At 29.4% G+C, this 16,471-nt stretch overlaps 2 protein-coding genes across 2 annotated transcripts; both read left to right on the plus strand.

Annotated features, from left to right (window-relative positions):
- Nucleotides 1-3,192: 3,192 nt before the first annotated feature.
- On the plus strand, nt 3,193-7,555 carry LOC123893837 (transcription factor bHLH130-like). The gene is made up of 7 exons (XM_045943652.1): nt 3,193-3,330; nt 3,795-4,328; nt 5,261-5,553; nt 6,112-6,282; nt 6,391-6,456; nt 6,675-6,743; nt 7,219-7,555. Exons 2-7 carry the CDS (start codon nt 3,800-3,802, stop codon nt 7,261-7,263), a joined length of 1,173 nt encoding a protein of 390 aa, XP_045799608.1. The 5' UTR covers nt 3,193-3,330; nt 3,795-3,799; the 3' UTR covers nt 7,264-7,555.
- Nucleotides 7,556-10,116: 2,561 nt separating this feature from the next.
- LOC123896015 (probable pectinesterase 55) lies at nt 10,117-15,783 on the plus strand. Its single transcript, XM_045946472.1, has 5 exons — nt 10,117-10,327; nt 13,657-13,828; nt 14,513-14,660; nt 14,773-14,985; nt 15,526-15,783. The coding sequence occupies exons 1-5, from the start codon at nt 10,117-10,119 to the stop codon at nt 15,781-15,783; spliced, it is 1,002 nt and encodes a 333-aa protein (XP_045802428.1).
- Nucleotides 15,784-16,471: the final 688 nt, after the last annotated feature.

The raw sequence follows: 16,471 nt of genomic DNA on the forward strand, positions 1-16,471 counted from the left end.
AAAGGAGAATGTAAACATATGCATTAAGGGTACTAGTTAAGTAAAGAAGAAAAAAAATTCTTAAAATTTGTGTATTTAATATTTTGAAGTTGTAAAAATTGTTCTTTTTTACATAATTTTTTTTTTATTTCCTTAATTAATATTCCCTCCGGCCTTATTTATAAGCAAAAGTTATTTTTTAGATTCATTGAAAAATCAATGTATCTAGAATATATTTAAGCTAGATACATCAATTATTCAATGAATCTAAAAAATAATTTTTCCTTATAAATAAGGCCGGAGGGAGTATTTTAAAAGTACTAGTTAACCTGACTCTTAATTAAATTATTGTTTGTAGACATGGCGGTTGAATTAAAGGCTTTTCGGAGGATAAAAGGGGATCATGCAGCTGGATGCTTCAGAATCAGAACTACTTGACTTTTCGAAGGAAAGTCTTAAAACTAAGATTACAATATATTTACACTACTAAATATAGTAGTAATTAATTTTTCTATGTGAACTTGAATGAGGTATATTATTTATTTGCCTAGCAGATTTTTTTTTTATTTAAGTAGTTTTAGTAGTAAGAATTTTGTCCCTACATATTTTTATTTAGTTTAAAAATGATTTTAAGGCCCGGCCTTCACCCATATATCGAGTGTACAATAGCATCGAATTTCAAAATTTTGAGACCTTATCTAATAATTATATATTGCAAATGTTCATAACTTATTATATGATTGTGCATCGATATATTAGTTGTAGATTATGATTTTCGTTGAAGAAGCTAAATAATTATATTAAAATGAGTAAAACACAAGAAGTGCTTAACAAAAAAGAGATACAAGAAGTTTACATACTAATAGTATAATGACAAAAATACTATAGAAAAATATGGGAACGCCAAATTAATCAAGGCATATTCCTAAACATGCCAAAAGGTTAAGCCACCGCAAAATCAAATCAATGTTAAAACCTTTCTTGGAGACTTCAACCAATCACTACTAGAAATTTGGGATTTTCGGACGAAATTTCAGACGGATTAAAGATGGAGTTCAGACAAATTTCGGAAGGAAATGAATCTTTAAACGGAGTTTGGACTAATTGTCTTCCATTTGAGACATAATTCATCTATGCAAAAATCCCAAATTTCTAGCAGTGTCAACCAACATCTCGATAGTCGAAACTTTTTGAGCAAACAAACCTGTTATTTTTTTCTTTCTATAGAGTCTAACAAGTAGCCAAGCAAACCGCTTGTATTTCATATTGAACATCTTTACCGAACAAAAAAGAGTTGCAAAATTATGAAGTAAGTACCATTTGCAATAGGACTAGAAACGCCGATCCAATTTAGAATTTTATTCCAATGCAACTGAGATAAAGCGCAACCTAGGAGCAAAGTGATTGGAGGTTTCAGTGACTCCACACCACCTAACACACTAACAGATCCATTAATAACATTTCACGCCGAGGCAAATCATCCTTCGAAAATAACCTACTATCTAATATATAATCGACAGACAAAGAGAGAGACCTTCAGAGAAAGAATCTTGTTTCCAATAGCCTCCTTATGAGTTGTCATCACTCATCACCCTTGAAACTACTTGAGATAGTAATTGATCTATTCCTTTAATTGAGTACTCGAAATCAGGATCCGGTTGCCACTTCCATTTGTCTAACATATTTACTTGCAATCAAAAGTCAAAATATCCTATTTTAGACACCCAATTTTTAATATTTTTTGGTACATAAGGCATGCATTTTTAATAACATGTCAAATTACAACAATAGTAATAATTTGAAATAAAAATTGTCTACCACCTAAATTCGTACAATCTAATTTGGTCTCAAGAGTCCTTGACCGTGACTTGGTTATTTGTTTTCTCAACCAATGTTTCAACCTAATGTCTAACTGAATTTGAAGCTTTCGCAGACAACATAGACTTAATTTTAACTCACTTGGGTTGGTGCATTGGTATTGGCTTGAGACCTGAGAGTGTACTTCTTTTGAGGTCTGAGGTTCGAATCTCTCTGGTACCAATTTGGATGGACTAATTTAGCCTCTTAAAAAAAAACATACACTTAATTTATTTATTTTAATTTTGATAATGTCCATATTATGTAATATATATAGTGTGAAAACAAATATTTTACTAAAAAAAGAAATGGAAGGCTTCTAATGAAGTATATTTCTAAGACTTAAATATATTATAATTTCTTTTCTGTGTGCTAAGATGAAATGAACAGGTCTTGTTTTCTATGTTCACATTTGTGCAAAGTTGAATAGTCCACTCAGTCTAATTTCAAAGTACAAATAAAGTATAGGAATTGACATATTACTTAGATAAAATCAGTTGCCACCTCGGATTTGTTTGCTTATATTTTTGGTACATTGTACTTTGATCATTTTTTTTTATCACCGTGTTTAATTTTGCTATCGTAGTGCGAGATTGTTCTATATAAGATAAGATATGAGATAAGATTTAACTAATTTTTTAAATTAACTATTTAAATGATACTATAAAAAAGATAAGATTTATAGATATAATAATTTAAATAAAAACTTTTACACTATTTATATATACATATAGATTTTTGTAAAAATATTTAAATATCATAATATATATACCATAACTTTTGATTAAAAAAAATGATATCTAATGCTTTCAGGACATAAGTTAAGAAAATTCAATATAATAAAATCATCTTAAAATTTGTATAGTCAATATAAAAAAAGTGATTTCTAATGCCCGTTAAAAAACAAATGTGATTTTTAATTAATATAATATTTACTTTTTTATTTTCTCAATTATTCTAGGAAGACTGCCCTTAAAAAAACATCAGTAAGATATGATTAGATGTATAAAAAATTTACACATTTAGTTAATTAATTTCAACTAACCAACAAGAAAAACTTCAAAGTTTTAGGTTAGGTATCTTCATTTTACAACGTTAAATTCTTAGTGAGTACTTGCCGTCAATTTAGATCCAACGATGCTACAAAAATTTGGTCTCTTGCACGTGCACGCGTTCATCCCATACTCAAGATAAAAATAATATAACACACGTATTTTCCACAGTTGAATAATGAAATAAACCAAGATAAAGACAAAAAAGTTTTTCATGGACCACTTTTAAGTCTTTAAGGCATTATCGTTAATAATGGAAAAATATAAGGGCAATTATTCAACAACTTACTACATAAATATATCTCAACAGCAAGACAAAAAAACTCAACTTAATTTCTTCCTCACAATATTTCTCTTCTTAATTTTTTGTCTCTAGATTTTCAAATCTCATCAAGATTCAAGACCCTCCTTGGACTTGAATTTGCAAATCTTTGAGTTACATGTATGTTATATCCCTTTATTTTCTTTAAAGTTTGTAGCTTCAATATTATTTTGTTGTTATTCTAAAAATATCGAAAGTTTATACAAGCTTATTTTGTCTATGTAAAATTGACTCGTAAACCAATCTAAGTTATACTATGAATATAATTGAAGAAAAATTATGAAAAAGAAAAAATGTTACTCATTCTTTTTGTCCATGTAAAATAGAGTTGTAAACTTAACTCGTAAATCAATTTGGTTATGGAAAGAACTTAATTCAAGAACTGAAGAAGGATTATGAAAAGAAATAAGTTTCTCATTAATTTGAAATGACCCATTTGTTTTTACCCTTGTTGTAGATAGAAAGATAGAATTTGCATTTCTATTTGAAAATTTGGACAAATTTTTTGAAGTTTTCATTATCATTAAGATAAAAATTTACATGAACATAAATATTTTAACATGATTTTTTTTTTTTGTGTGTAGATAAGATGAGTATTGTGTATACTCAAGCTCTTGATTACTCCGACAGTGGTTCAAGTTTGAACTCAGAAATGGATTCAAAATTTGGTTACTCACAAACACAACAACATTGTCACCAAAACAATTCCGGTTTATCGCGGTACAATTCGGCTCCAAGCTCATTGCTTACAAGCCTTGGGGACACAACCATTGGTAATTTTTTAAATGATAATCAGCATCAGAGTCAACATTATTCTTCATCTACAAGTTCAGAAATGGAAACCATATTAACAAATTCTGAACCTTTGTATGAATTCAAACCAATGAAAGAAGAAGAAAATAACCCTTTTTCAAATGGATTATTACAATACAATGGTTACTCTTATGGTTCACAAAATCAGATAATTTATCAAACTCAGCAGAATCAAGGATTGGCAAATGGTTTTGATGGTTCATTTAGTGCAATGAGTTCCTTGGATTCTTCAAATAATTGCTCCAATCTCATTAGGCAAAAGAGTTCCCCTGCAGAGTTTTTCTCCAATTATTCAATTAATAATGGTATGTTTTTTAATCTATCATGAAATATTCTTTTTTGTAATTTTTAGTTATTTCCTTTTTTTTATTTTTTTTATTAAATTGGGGACGGAAATTTTTTATTAATCAAAGTAACACTATTTGTCATTTTTCAACTGATCCTGAAAAAATTTGAATTCAGTACCTTAAGGTTACGATGTTAAGCTTTTACAGCAATTCAAGTGTGATTTTTTTTTTTTGTTTCTAAAAAAAAGTTGTTTAGTCAAACAAATAACAGAGGAGAGTGGATTTTACATATTCTTATTTTTATGGAAAATTTAAAATATTATGAATTTATGATAAAATTTGGCCAAAGCTTGCTTTTTGGTTGTTAGTTAGGTTCAAGTCAAGTCAAGTCAGATCCATTTTTTGTGCAGTATTATTGATACTATATTAAATTGGGAGAGTGACTTTAATGGAATATATGATATGTTTTCGAATATTTTCTTGCTTAGAGAGTTGACTTTAATTTTAACAATAATTTTGAAAAAAATTATTTATCTTCTAATTTCTAAATTAGAGACAATTTATTATGTTTAACAAAAGATAATATACCTTATGAACTGTTTTCATAAGTAATAAATTGTTATGGAAAATTTATAGAAATAAGCTGAAAATAACTTGTGCTTATGTCGCAAGCTATTTTTATAAGCTCTCATAAATGTTTGTCATTAGATAAGTTTAAATTAGTCAATCTAAATAAATGCGAGTCTTTTTTACTCCTACAGATTTTTCTCCCTTTTTTTATGGTCAACTAGTCTTGTAGCTAGAAAATCCACTTTAAAGGTGAATAAGTGGAGTGTCCTGAGTTCGAACTCGGACTCCTACACATATAGTGCGATGTCCCTACCAACTGAGCTAAGCTCACGGGGACTCCTTTTTTTAGAGTGTTCTAACAATAATCTTTTACTAATTAGGAAGTGTTAGTGGACAAGCTATTACATCAACTAGTGGATTGCATGGTACTTTGAATTTCTCATCAAGATCATCCTCTAGCTCTATCAAGATGCCACTGATTATAGAAAATGAACATGAAAATCTTCAAGCAAATGTTATTAAAAGTAGAAACATTGATAATGGTATCACTAAATGTTACATGCCTAGCTTCACCAATGACTATAATTGGGATAGTTCTACATTTAGTGCTCCAAAAAATGCTACTAATAATGGTGAATTCATGTTTTCCACTTCAAATGCTTTGGAAACTCAGGTACATATAATGTGAATTTTCATCTTAACCAATTGATTATTATTTTTTTTTGCTTAATTGCAATTTTAGTTCATCTATTTTATTTTATTTACAATTTTGGTCCTTCCATTTTAAAGTTCGTACAGCTTTGGTCCCTTATTTTCAAAATGATTCACATTTTCTTCACTTATGTATTTAGGTAAATTCTAATATTTAAGGTTGATTTTTTTTATTATGTGAAAAGTAAGATACTTATGTATGTGGCATTTAAGTTGATGACATGAAAATGAGTTAGTAAGTAAAAATCTACCAAAACATTGTCTTGTATCAGATTTGATCGTGATAATCCATCTAGACAATGTCATATCATCAACTGAATTGACACATATATATCTCACTTGCCAGAGTATCAAAATTTAACCTCGAAATACATGGATGAAAAACAAGTTAGACATCCTGAAAACCAAAAGATCAAAATCGTGAATTTAAATATAGGAAGACCAAAGAGTAAAATAGAGGGACAAAATATATTTAATCCTATTTTTATCATTGTTGATATTTGAAAATTTATGTTACTAGGATGTAGACTTTAGATACCAAAAACATGGTTTGAGCCACCATTTGAGTCTTCCTAGCTCTTCTAGTAAGATGACAACTATGGAGAAGTATTTACACCTTCAAGGATCAGTTCCATGTAAAATTCGTGCCAAAAGAGGCTTTGCTACTCATCCAAGAAGCATTGCAGAGAGGGTATATAAAATTCTTATTTTTATATTCTAATCTTACTATTAATAAAAAATCATATGGACACATTTGTGCAATTTAATTAGCTTTGTTATCTTGATTTGCACATTGTAGGAAAGAAGAATAAGAATTAGTGCAAGAATAAAAAAGTTGCAAGATCTTTTCCCTAATTCAGATAAGGTAATACACTTGCATGTTTAAACTGGTAGTGAATTTGACGAAATCACAGTGACAAACTGACATTGTATTATTTTGTTGAAACTGTGTAATTTTTACTAAAATTATGGTGACACATTGTGATTCTGTCGACACATAACTATCACACTAGCACATTATATTGTTGAGTCAAGTTTATATGTAATTTGATGACTTAATTGATGCTTATATCATCTTGGCAGCAAACTAGCACAGCTGATATGTTGGATGAAGCAGTTCAGTACATTAAAGATCTGAGGAAACAACTTAAGGTACTAGAAAATACATAATATTTTTAAGGTTTTTTTTTTAATAATTGGAAAAATATCACTTTATTTTCAGATATAAGGGCCTTTTCGATTAAAACAACATTTTAGTATTTTTCACCATATTTAATACAAATCTTCAAAAAAAAAAATAACTAACAAAAAATCATAATTAACATATAAAATATAAAATAAAATAGAAAATATTTATATTTTCCAAATCAAATAGGTCTAAGTTGTCGCATATTAAATATTTCTCAGTTATATGAGTTGAGACGCTGAAGAAATTTATAAAAGAGATATATCCAGAGTTCAATTCATTTTACTACAAATTTTTTCTCCCTTAGCAAACTAACCACTAAAAATTTTTCTATAAAGAAAAAAAAAGCCTAATTAAGTCTTCTTATAAATCATGAAAAAAGAGATACATCACTCCACTAAACTATATATTGTCTAATCAATTATTTTTCTCATCTTGCAGAAACTAACAGACACCAAGGCAAAGTGCACATGTACAAGTAATTAGAAGAAATACTTAGGCCTTGTGCTTAGTTTTTATCCATGTAGATAACAAAAGGAAGAAGGAGGGATTTGTATTCAATTTTTCTTTTATTTTGCCAAAATAATGGCCAGTGTGATTATATAAAATAGTGTTAATATTTACCTAGTTTGTATGAATTTAGGTCAGGGTAAATATATTTTCAGTTTTGTTTCATTTTCTCTCTATTTTTTTCCCTTTCTTTTTGTGGCTTCATTTAAGGGTCGTATATTGTACAATCAAGTTTAGCAAAATAATTAGTAAATATTCATTGTACTCATAAGAGGTTTGCGATGGCTTTACAACATTAATTTTAATATATTTGTGCCTTTATTATTTGGAGAAAATAAAATATAATTTATATAAAAAAAAAGAGGTTTATACAAAAAAAAAAAAGAGGAATATAAATGCTTTAATATGATAAATTATTTATTTCGGAGTATAAATTTTTTCCATCACCTGTCTCTGCATAGTAATATTATAATCAGAAGGGTGATGAAATTTTAATATATACATGAGAAAAATCGAACAATTGATGACTATAAAAATTGTGGAATGACATCTTTTCGGGCTCCTCTTTAGGGGCTCGACTTTGTGACTTAGAGTCTAGAATTTTACTCAAGCCTTTTATTATTTGAGAATTTCTCCCCCACCCATGCTTCTTGCACCCCCATAGTAGGGGTGTTAAAGTTAATATTAAACGAATAATTCTCAACATTGCTTTAGCTTGTTTATGCGTCTCATGTTTCAGCCATACATGCACGGGCTTGGATCATCTCTCCTTCACTAATTACTATCAGCATAAGTTATGGTGCATAAGCCTTGCTTATGCACACCATGCCTAAATACCCCAGATTGCTTAGTGCGCCCCCAGTTTGCTTAATGCGCCCCCAGTTTGCTCAGCGCACCCCCCAGATTGCTTATTGCCCCTAGTTTACTTAGCGTGCCCCCCAAATTGCTTAGCGCACCCCCAAATTGTTAAGCCCGCCCCCACCCCCAACATAAATAACACACAAAACCATTGCACAAGCATAATGGTTTTGGATTACAACCCTCTAAAACCATTCGACAGTAAAAATGGTTTTAGCATTATAAGTACATCTAATGTGAAACCATTCCACAATAAAAATGGTTTGGGGGGCGCACGAGAAATCTGGGGTGCGCTAAGTATATGGGGGTGCGTTAAGCAATTTGGGGGGTGCGTTAAACAATTTTCATTGTTTATGCATGATGCATAAGGAAAAAGCTTATGCACCATAACCACTCTCATTACTATCTATATCTCTCTTACTTTTTCTCACTATTCATCTTTTTATTATATTTTATTAATTTTCTCTCTCATGTTACACTTGATTTTTTTTTGAAGGAGGAAGAAGGATGGAAGGAGAGGATCCAATGTCATACATGCACCACGTTTTAGACAACCTCAATAATTTGCTCAGGTAAAACCTCCTAACTTTCCAGTGCTGGCGCACCACGTTTTGATCCGAACTTTGGGACAAAATTTCCCAAAATTAGTTAAGACGTGTTGCTTCGTTTTCTTCTACGACTTTGACTTTTAGTACAATCGTGACATTTTTTCAACTCTACAAAATTTTACTAAATTCCTCTGACCTGAGCTTAAAATCCTAATAAACAATCATATAAATGACCCTAAATATATGTTCAGACAAGGAGAGATATAAATGACCATTCAGTTAGGTCTTCAAATCATTCATGGTAATATTTCGATTGATCCTAACCAAATTTGGTTTATGTTGTTGTAAACTCCAGGTAAGGTAAAATTCATTTTGATATATTATGGCTAGCTTTGTTTGTGAGTCAAAATGAACCAAACATGTCTATTTATACAAGATTATAGTCCACACATACTATCACTGCATTAATAACAATACAAATTGTTGGTGCATTCTAGACCACACATCAAAAATCCCTACATTCTCCTAATTCGAGTTCTAAATCAAAACTAGGGTTTTACTAGTTCGAGATCTAGAATCTGAACTGAAACAATGGACATTTTGTAGAAATTCATAGTGCTTTTATGTTATATATGTTTGATTAAAGGTCTGACCAACTTAAGATTAAATAAAAATTTATTAGTTTTATAAATTTAGCTTATTAGAAAAAATTAATTAATCAGAATTACTTTTCTCGATCTCGATTATATTTAACAAATATCAAGTTAGTTAATTTTGCTTATATTTAAAATCAGTATCTAATTTGGTTGTAAATATGCAGGCAAGTACAATATTTTTTTCAATGGGAAAGTATGGTCCAAAAATCGATGGGGTTAGAATTCACCAAATGATAAAAGTGGATTTGTGTTTAAAAATTGTAAGATTAGTGGGAAAGGAGGAAAGGCTCAACTTGGGAGGGCAATGAGTGCTTATGCAAGAGTCATCATAGTTGATTCATACCTATCAGATGTGTTGGGTAAGTTAGGACCAAATTTGCCAGTCAAAGGAGAATGGAGGCTTGGGAATAAAAAATTTATAGTTGTTCAATTCATCACTTTTGTGTAAGTGGAAGTGGAGATGCTTGAATGACACCGAGTCACCATGGTATGATTTATTGAGGTTTCGGTACGGCTCCCTTGTAGCTAATTTCTTGTCTGGTGAAGGAAGGGATAACCTAAAACATGCTTCAATTTGGTGGCGGGATTTATGGTGTTTGGGAGGCAAGGATAATGGTAACTGGTTTGGTAATAATGTTAGTAGTATTTTGGGTGACGGCAACGATATCAGATTTTGGAAAGAACAATGGATAGGTACGGCACCGTTGCGAGTCTTGTTTCCATCTCTTTACTTGAAAACCACACTACCAGATGGTTACATTTCAACCATGGGCATGTGGGAGCGAGACACATGGAAGTGGAAGTTTGACTGGACAACCGAACTATCCGATATTGAATCAGAAACTGTTCACGATTTGTTGTTAATTCTAGACCAGGTTAGGCCGTCAAGGGAGGCTCGGGATCGGCGTAGGTGGAAACCTCATAAAGCTGGTTTTTTTACTGTCAAAACAGCCTATATAGCGCTGATGCCCAGGCCTGGTGTGTGCAGCATTGAGCCAATCACGGCGAACGCGTTGAAACTCCTTTGGTTAAATAATGTCCCCTCGAAAGTAAGTATTTTTGGTTGGAGTTTGTTGATCGGAAAATTACCAACTAGGGAGGCTTTGTACAATAAAGGAGTCATTACAAACAATCATGATGTGGTGTTTTTTGTTTCAATGTAGCTGAAGACATTCCCCATATGTTTTTCAATTGCACTGTTGCAGAGCAAATTTGGAGCAAAATATTCAAATGGATGGGCACACGTTTTTGTTCCTCTACTGATGTTCCCAATCATTTGATTCAATTTGGAGGTTTAATAACATGAATCAACACCGAGCGATTCCGTCACATTATTTGGTTGACCACAACTTGGAGTATTTGGCGTATGCGCAATAACATTATATTTAGAGGAGATTTTGTTAATGTTTCATCTTTAGTAGATCAAATTATTTACATTGCTTGGTTTTGGTTCATAGGACGATTAAGGAACATTGCTAATGTAGCTTTCCTTGACTAGTGTAACAATCCCTTAGCTTGTTTTCGTTGTATCTAAGGTGATTGTTTTTGGATTGTAAGGGTTGAGTACCCCTTGTACTCATTATAATCCAACTCTTGCTTATAAAAAAAAAATACCTATCAGATGTGGTTAGACCTGAGGGTTGGAGTCCTAATACCTAGGACACGAGTAAGATATTATTCTATGTTTTAATTATTTTAAGAGGATGTTAACATAATGTCTTTTACCGATTGAAATTCATATGAATCTCATAAAAATTATATGATCTTCCGGTTGAAATTTATATGAGTTTTTTGAAATAATGTGAGCCCCATATAACTTTTACGGGATCTCTATGAATTTTAAGCAACAAAAATAAGTGTGTGTATTAGAAAGTGTGTTTTTAGCATTTAGTTAATCTTTAAATTAAATGATCAGACAATTTAATATATGGAATTAACAAAATTATAAAAATATTTTTTCAAATTGAACGATCCAAAATGTCTTAAGTGAAAGTTAATTGATCAATTATTCCTAGATCGATTATTCATTCTTATTTTCATAGTAAAACAAACAATTGAAATCATCATACAATTGGTCAAATCATACAAAGCATTAAGCACAAGGAATCATCAAAGAAACTAACTTTGTAATTCATTGATCATATCAAATGATAATCACATTGTTCAAGATAAATAATAATTAGAATTCCCTAAGGACCAGTCATGAAAATTTAGTTACACATAGTGAAATGAGAAATTACAATCATAAGAGTAAAAGAAAGCATGATTACAAGTTGATCTTGATGTGTTTCCACACTTCAATCCTTGCCTCCAAGCTCCTAGATCTCTCAATTCTCTTCAAAAAGCTGTTTTTCCGGTCAATTTTCGATTAAATACACAATAAACCTGTAAAAAATGGAATGTTCTTGTAAAAAAAATAGCTATTAACAATTTTCCATTCCAACATAACACCTATTTCAGTATGTTACTTGACCACATCAGTAGTCATGTAAGCAAAGTAAAATTTTTTTTGTGAAAAACTAATGTGAATGACCAATATTGCAAACATAATTAAAGTCAAGAGATCAATTGTTCAATTTAGCGAAATTTATTTGATCTATAAAATTTTAGACTAATTTTTTTTAATGGCAATATATATATGGTCAGGATCAAATGACACCAACTAGTTTGACACCAAATGTTACACCTCTCAATAACGTTTTAACCGATATAAATTTGATAAAATCCACCGTTGGATTGAAAGTTTATATTATGTAGATCATTTATGTAAAACTTCAGACAAATCCAAAATTATTTGATATGTTATTGAGACACATCAAAATTAACATCTTTTCTTATATTGCCATTAAAAAAATCCACCATAACCCAACCATCTCACAGGTAAAACTTAAAATAAACGGAAGAAAAAAAACTACAAGGAAATACACTAACAGCAGACTAAAATTGTGATTAATTCTTTGATATGTATTCATGTTTTATTAAATAGATATACATGTTTTTCCCAAATAGATATACATATTTTCAAGAATGTATTAATGTTTTTCACTAAAAATGTGATGATCAAATAAAATAAAGTACTAACAAATAAGTTTGAATAAAATAAGAAATAAATATTTCGAAAATCAATAAATAATATAAAAATAAATTGCAACAAAAAATAAAAGAGATGAAAGAAAAAGGACATGAAAATTTATAATATTTTGGCCAAAACACATAATAATGATTATATCTAGTTTTTAAGAAAAGTATTTTGAGATTTCACTAAAAAACAAATTTTTAAAACACGATAAACTAGAAACTTTTACAACCGAGAACTTGTTATAGTTAAAACATGTGTAAGTATATACAATCCAATTATAACAAGCACTACAAAAACACACTATTGTTGAAAACATATTTATTAATTCACGCGCCCTAATAATTATTTTACAAACGAGTTTCGAACGTGACACTTTAAGGTTATAAGATTAAGTACTATGATTAATAAAAAAATCCATTGAGCTACCTCAAGTGTAATATTCTTAAAGGTGTATTACAAAATAGTTTTCCATCTATGAAATATATATTTTTCCAATTTAATGAAATTTATCAAAATCAATTTTTTATTTGAAAATTATATAATTTTGTTTACAATTTTTTTAAAATAAAAATCATATTTAAAAGATTCTAGATCAGATTAAATTTATATGTGATGGAGTTTTTTTGTGTTTGTATCGCCGAATTTATACGAGATATAATTTTTTATATGTAGAAAACTTTCCCTTGAGATATATATATTATCATTATTATAAAGTTATTAAAATAATATTATATATTTAGGAAATTACCAAATGTTTCAGTAAAAAAATCACACAATTTTATATTTACTAAATATAATAAAAAATAAAATCCTATCAAATAATGTTATTGTTGTAATTAACTTTCCAAATAAAATATATTACCCAAATCAAACTTAAAATAAATTAAAGAGAATTCTTCCAAAAACAAGAACCTATGATATTTGCTATATATACAACCAACAGTAATTTATTTCTATTTTACTTTTAAAAAAAAGTAATTTATTTCTCTAAATAAAATATATGATATTAGGAGTGGAGATGCACTAAAAGTAGTCCTTCAATCTCTAGACATGCATGTATTAATTATTAATAATAAATGAATTGAATACTTCACACTATGGTTAACAACTTTTTTACTTCTATAAAGTCTTATGATTATATTTAGTTTGCACAAGATTAACATTACACTCTGAATAGAACAAAAAATGAAGTCCTTTCAATCCTTTGCTTTCTTTTCAATATTTTTAGTCCTTGCTTTTGTTATTTGTGAATCACAAGATTGTAGCAAACCCTTCAAGATCATTGTTGTTAGTCAATCAAACTCATCATCAAATTTTACAACAATTCAAAGTGCCATAGATTCTGTTCCTACAGGAAACTCTCAATGGATTCACATCCAAATTTCCTCTGGTGTTTATAGGTATATTTCTCCTTTTCAACTATAAATATATGTAACATTTTTATCATACATTGATTTATTTTTAAAAATTAAGTCAAACTTTATTTATCTTTCGGTTTGACTCTAGATGTAAAACCAAAGGATTAATACTCAAACTACAAGAGACGATCATTAAATTTTTCATAATATAAAAGTGATGATATATGATTAAAAAAGAGTTAATTTTAATTTTTTGGGATTACAAAAGAGTTAAATTTTGATATAGTACGTATTTGCGTAGAGGTTTTTGTACATATTGTGAACAAATAAACAAATAACAATCAATCATATATGATTTTAGAAGTAATATTTTTATTGAAATGACGATTATAATCCATTGCCAAAGTGAAAAATATTTACCCTACAAACTCATGTTGAGACCAATTTACTCCCTTATCCCCAACTCCAAACTATTGAGGTTGGTCGGTGGCCCAACGGATCTGGAAGAGAGATTCTGATACCATTTTAGATTTTTATATTGGGTTTAACTCATCGTTACAAAATCGGTTTGTAAGGTGAGGATTGTCTCTTACTTATAAACTCATGTTCAGGCCAACTCACATCCGACGTGAGACATCTTAACAATATATGAATTAAATTATTTCAATAGGAAGTTCTAATATTCTACTTCTTCTCTTCATAATATATTCTTTGTGCAATATCCAGAGAACGAGTCTTCATTCCCAAAGCCAAGCCATGCATTTATCTTGAAGGAGCTGGTAGAAATTCAACAAGTATTGAATGGAGTACACATGTGAATGCTACATTCGTATCAAAAGCAAATAACACAGCTGCAAAGGGCATTACTTTCGTGGTAGATTATTTAATTATGTCAAAACAATTGTAGTATTTTTTTTTTTGTAGCATAATTATTATTTCAAAATTAAATATTTAATTCATTTTTTGTACTCTATATGTTCATATAGAATACAATGAACAGTCCAGTAATGTTGGAGGTGCCTAGCATCATACAAGCCAGAGCTGCATGGATCTATGCAGATAAATGTGTTTTCTATGATTGTGCTTTTCTTGGGGTGCAAGATACCCTAAATGATGATTGGGGTCGACATTACTACAAAAATTGTTACATTCAAGGTGGAATCGATTTCATATATGGGGATGGTCAATCTCTTTTTGAGGTAAAATAAAATAAAATAGATTTCATATTCCTTTTTTTTTGTTGACATAATTTAAAATTCCACTTATATATTGTTAAGTATTAGTTTTATAAGAAATAGTTTTAATTAAGACAAGTAGTTTTTTACCAATCGTTAGTTGGTTCATTGGTGATTGGCGCAGAACTTGATAGGGAGAACCCCGGTTCGATCTCCCACAACTGCGATCGGGAGGGGCTGGAACCACTTGATGCAAGAACTGACCCCCGAACCAGATTCAATTGGTGGTGAAAAACCAAAAAAGAAAAATAAGACAAGTAGTTTTTTCGATCTTTTTTATAAGCGAACAAAAAAACATACAATTTCTTCTTCAAACTATAAGCAATCATCAACTAATTTCACTATATTTGATGTTATTAATTATATTCATATAAATGTATATATTTTATTGAAATTAATATCATCATAAAGGATAATTTTGAGAATATGTGCATTCAACACATATTAATTTGCTTATATTTAATGTCAGATGTAGTAGAATATAATTTGGTTGTAAATATGCAGGCAAGTACAATATTTTTTTCAATGGGAAAAAATGGTCCAAAAATAGATGGGGTTATTACAGCACATGAAAGGAAATCACCAAATGACCCAAGTGGGTTTGTGTTTAAAAATTGTAACATAAGTGGGACTGCAGGAGGAAAGGCTGAACTTGGTAGGGCAATGGATGCTTATGCAAGAGTCATCATAGCTGATTCATACTTATCTGATGTGGTTAAACCTGAGGGTTGGAGTCCTAGAACTTTTGTTGGCCATGAGTAAGAATATTATATTCTATGTTTTAATTTGCCAATTTATTAAATTATAAGGTTAGACAATTAAATATAGTGAAATTACCAAAATTATAAAAATAGTTTTTTTGAAACTGAAAACTCTCATATTATCATGATAGTTTTATTGACATGATCAATGTGATCGATTTATTATTTCATGAATCATTTTAATTTTTCTTTATTTTTTTTTTCAAATTTTTTTTTAATGACTTTTTTCAAATAGTCTAGTGACCGCACTCACATACACACTATTTTCTAAAATTTGTTATGTGTGAAATAATATTTTTTTGTTATAGTGTGAAGTAAATTTAACTGCAGAGTAAAACTATCTTACATTGATTATATGTGAAATATGAAATTCTTATGTTCTATTTTTTTTTTAAATGAAAACTTTGTTGTAGTCTCTTTCACACAATTTTATGAATTAAATTTTCTGATTCAAAAGGACTAATTTAATCGTGAATTTTTTATTTCACCGAACTATTTTAAAATTTTATTAATGTGTGATTTTTACAATTTTCGATATTTGTTTTTTAGTACATACATATAAAACAACTAAATATTAAAATTATCTTACACCGACGATGTGTTAAATAAACTTAATTGCAGAGCAAACATTGTTTTTGTGGAGGAGGGAAATAGAGGACCTGGAGCAGACAAATCAAAACGTGTGAATT

The sequence above is a fragment of the Trifolium pratense genome, linkage group LG7 (genome assembly GCF_020283565.1).
Source record: "Trifolium pratense cultivar HEN17-A07 linkage group LG7, ARS_RC_1.1, whole genome shotgun sequence".
Lineage (NCBI taxonomy): Eukaryota > Viridiplantae > Streptophyta > Magnoliopsida > Fabales > Fabaceae > Trifolium > Trifolium pratense.

Coding starts and splice junctions, on each gene's coding strand:
- LOC123893837 (XM_045943652.1), top strand. CDS start 3,800: ATGAGTATTGTGTATACTCAAGCTCTTGATTACTCCGACAGTGGTTCA. Junction 4,329..5,260: donor CAATTATTCAATTAATAATG/GTATGTTTTTTA, acceptor TTTACTAATTAG/GAAGTGTTAGTGGACAAGCT. Junction 6,283..6,390: donor CAAGAAGCATTGCAGAGAGG/GTATATAAAATT, acceptor TGCACATTGTAG/GAAAGAAGAATAAGAATTAG.
- LOC123896015 (XM_045946472.1), top strand. CDS start 10,117: ATGGGCATGTGGGAGCGAGACACATGGAAGTGGAAGTTTGACTGGACA. Junction 10,328..13,656: donor AGCGCTGATGCCCAGGCCTG/GTGTGTGCAGCA, acceptor CAATATTTTTAG/TCCTTGCTTTTGTTATTTGT. Junction 14,986..15,525: donor ATGGTCAATCTCTTTTTGAG/GTAAAATAAAAT, acceptor GTAAATATGCAG/GCAAGTACAATATTTTTTTC.